Source organism: Chelonoidis abingdonii, chromosome 6, assembly GCF_003597395.2.
Source record: "Chelonoidis abingdonii isolate Lonesome George chromosome 6, CheloAbing_2.0, whole genome shotgun sequence".
Classification (NCBI taxonomy): Eukaryota; Metazoa; Chordata; order Testudines; family Testudinidae; genus Chelonoidis; species Chelonoidis abingdonii.
Genome location: NC_133774.1, coordinates 109,647,187 through 109,650,903, shown reverse-complemented (window position 1 = coordinate 109,650,903; position 3,717 = coordinate 109,647,187). Strand labels below are relative to the sequence as shown.

The following is a 3,717-nucleotide window of genomic DNA, read 5'->3' as shown; positions in this document are numbered from 1 at the left end:
ATCACTTCCAGAGGGACCAAGCCCGAGTCCACAGTCTGAGGAAGAACTGGTGTCCCCAGCCTCAAGGGAACAGTTCCAGACTGAGCAGGAAGCAGATGACAACCTTCAGAAAGCTTGACTTACTGCATAACACAGATCATAGCATTTTTCCAAGTGATTTCTACAACAAGTCTGTAACTTCTTTAGAATTGACCTTTAAACAGCAGGAGAGCATAGGCTGTGCAGATTAATATACAAAGAGCAGAGGGAATTATGTGGGAAATAAAATAGGAAGCAAGCAGGGGCGGCTCTAGGAATTTTGCAGCCCCAAGCACGTCAGGCAGTCTGCCTTCGGTGGCTTGCCTGTGGAGGGTCCGCTGGTCCCACGGCTTCGACGTGCCTGCGGGAGGTCCTCCGAAGCCATGGGACCAGCAGACCTTCCACAGGCAAGCTGCCGAGGGCAGCCCGCCTGCCGCCCTCGCGGCGCCGGCAGAGCGCCCCTTACGGCTTGCCGCCCCAAGCATGCACTTGGCGTGCTAGGGCCTGGAGCCACCCCTGGAAGCAAGGTATTTTTTTAAAGAGTGACAGAAAGTAAAATGTCATTACTGTTTTCTATTAAGACACAGAATATATTCATTTTCTCATATCCCCATTTCCTGCTTCTGTTACTCTGCATTTTCATTCTGCTTCATTCTGACATTTGTTCTAGCTTCTATGACTGGGTCATACCAAAACAGGGAAGGAGAAAGAAACAAACAAATACAAACACACCCACAACCCCAAACTTTTAGCTGGTCAGACTGCGGATCCATACCTGAACTTTGTACCTTCAACCCATTTCTGCATCAACATACATTCAGTAGCAGAATTCACTCAGTGAAATTCAATCTCACCTGTATTCCATGAAACCCGAGGAGCATTTGTATCTGTTGTTCTGATGGAGATATGCACAGTGATTGGTGAACTCCTTTCAAAGTAGAAGTCATGAACCTCTAACTCCACCTGTTGTATAAAAAGACATACCTTTGTTGAAAAAACAGATTGAAATATCTTTGTCGGTACAAAGTATATGCAGCATGCAGATAACTGAAATATTAGGCTTTCTAAACTTCAAGGGATTCGGATAATATGACAACCAAACGAACAAATCTAAAGTAGTTCTGTATGTTATTAGAATCCCTAGTGTTCTGTACCAGCTTATAGCTCCGTTTTCCTGTGTTGTGATCTTTACAGTTAATGTAGGGAAAATAAGATTAAATATAGTTGTACATTTATATAAATGAACAGGAAAGATACACATTTTAATTTTCACTAGGGTGGACTATACTCACACAGAGATCTTGCAACAATAAAAAAGCTTTGGGGTACATTTCCTTGCTCAGCTTCTCCTTTTTAAGTCTATCAGACTCAATATGGTAAATAAAAATGTGAAGAAAATTAAGTACAAGTTGTACAAAAACTAAAAATATGTTTTTTAAAACATAAACACTTCCCAGGGATTGTTGAAGGTGAGCCCATTAGGCAGATTTTTTCTTATAGTTTCCTCAGACAGCTGCTATTACTACTTGAATTGCTGTGAGAGTCCCAAGATCCTGGTGAACTAAAACAGATGTGCCCTGTCAGTCTACTGGGATCAGGCTCAGGCACCACAATATTTTACTGCATAGACCTTGTCACTCTATTTCTCTGCCTATTCCTTCTTCATCCATTTGCCTTGCCTCTGACTTCCCATCTCTTCGTATATCTTGCCACTGTTAGATTGAGCCCCTTTCCGCATCTCCTGCCACCTGCAACCATCTCCCTGGAGTCTTTCTCTCATCAAACTGCTTTTGAAAATACATAATTTCTGTCCTACCTCACCTCTTCTTTCTCCTTTCCACAGTGTATTATTATTAAATGCTGTAACACTTAACGCTGCAAAATATTTATATCAAGAATAAAATATCAAGGAAGACTTCATACAAAAATAAGTAAAACCCAATGGCACAGACCTGACATGAGGAACACAGCTAAACACGGTTATGGGCAGCGTTGGAAAAGATGAGCATTTCATTTCTTTAGGATGTAAAATATTTCTGTAATCTTAGTCTCACAACTTGGCATTTCTGATGTCAACAGATTGAGGGCAGGTCAATGTTTTAAAAGCAGCAGTAGTGCAGCTGAACCTCTCCAGCACTTCAGTGAAGACGTTACTACACCGACGAAAGAGCTTCTCCCATGAGCACAGTTAATTGACTTCAGTGACAGGCAGTAGCTAAGTAAACAGGAGAAGCCCTCCTGTTGACAGAGCATTGTCTATGTCAGGGATTAGGTCAGTACAACTGGGTTGCTCAGGGGTGTGGATTTTTCACACCCCCAAGCAATGTAGTTATACCGATGTAAATGTGTAGTGTAGACCTGGCCTTAATAGGTAGTAAACAGCAAAAGAACAGCTGATTTGTGTTAGATTGAGGTAAACGGATGGGTCAGAATTAGTGACACACCTAATAATGAAGTACAGCTGGGCAGTATACTTAGCAGACCGTACCATTAGATTCAAAAGAAATAATAAAATATATATAGGGCTTGATTCTGATCTCACTTACACCAGCAAGAAACTTGAGTAACTCCAATGAAGTCGGTGGAGTTAACAGATGTAAAACACGTCAATGAGATTGGAATCAAGCCTATTATCTGTATATTATACAAAGAATTTGCTGCTAGGTTGCTAAGGTGAATGCAGTAAATAATGACCTCAGTAGATACAGAGAATGTGACTCTTGTAGAACCAGAGGAAGAATGTATGAAAATGTATGAAAGGAAGTCAGTACTCAACAAATGATGGGCAGTGATGTAGAGAGATAAGATCCCTTAAGTGAAACATTTTGGTCAGTCAAGGTTGAGCTCTACAGTAGACTGAGGGGATATTTTAGGGGATCTACGGTAGCTCACCAGGGTCACAGGATTCTCTTTCATGGGAGTCCCAGCAGTAATACCAGCAGATTTCAAAGAAAAATGTAATTAAAATATATCTCATATTTTAGTGAAGTATGTTTCATATCAATAGAAAGATTCATTTTGCTCATAGTAGCAGAGGGGTAGCCGTGTTAGTCTGAATCTGTAAAAGCAGCAGAGAATCCTGTGGCACCTTTGACATTCATCTGACGAAGTGGGTATTCACCCACGAAAGCTCATGATCCAAAACGTCTGTTAGTCTATAAGGTGCCACAGGATTCTCTGCTGATTTTGCTCATAGATACCTATTACAAATGAACACATCTATTTACAACTTACTGAATGCTAGAGGGGGAAAAATAAGAGGCTCTGTATGTCCCATTGTTACCTCATAATTCCTCCTTTCTGTATGGCTGTTGTTTGGAGGCTGATATGCTATAAGCATCTCACTGAGATCTTTCCACGTGAAGGAGGTGATAGGCTTCGTATGGTCTAACAGATGAGTGATGTAGCCTTGTGGGGGTGGCTTGGTAATGTTGAACACTAGCAGGGATTTGGGTGTTTCACTGTCTTCAGCATCCACCGTTGTTGTTGTCATGGGGCTCAAAATAAACTGATCCACCTCCAGGATGAACATAGCCATGAAGGCAGCTCTGGGGATTTGGTTGGGAATGGCACCTTTGATTCGGACAGGGAGCCATGCATGCTCTGTCTATGAAAGGAAAAAGAGTCAGGGCAAAATATAGTTCAAGATTTTATATGAACTATCAATACATTAGAAGCAAGAGGAAGACGAAGGACAGG

General features: G+C 41.6%; 1 protein-coding gene across 4 annotated transcripts in view; it reads right to left on the bottom strand.

Moving 5' to 3' along the window:
• The window catches only part of FREM1 (FRAS1 related extracellular matrix 1), a 117,010-nt gene that overhangs the window by 79,583 nt on the left and 33,710 nt on the right, over positions 1 to 3,717 (bottom strand). For all 4 annotated transcript variants that reach the window (XM_032776043.2, XM_032776051.2, XM_032776070.1 and 1 more), the window contains exons 6-7: positions 3,302 to 3,625; positions 873 to 981 (exon numbers count right to left, since the gene is read on the bottom strand). In XM_032776043.2, the coding sequence (XP_032631934.1) occupies positions 873 to 981; positions 3,302 to 3,625 (433 nt within the window). The remainder of the gene's footprint in view (positions 1 to 872; positions 982 to 3,301; positions 3,626 to 3,717) is intronic.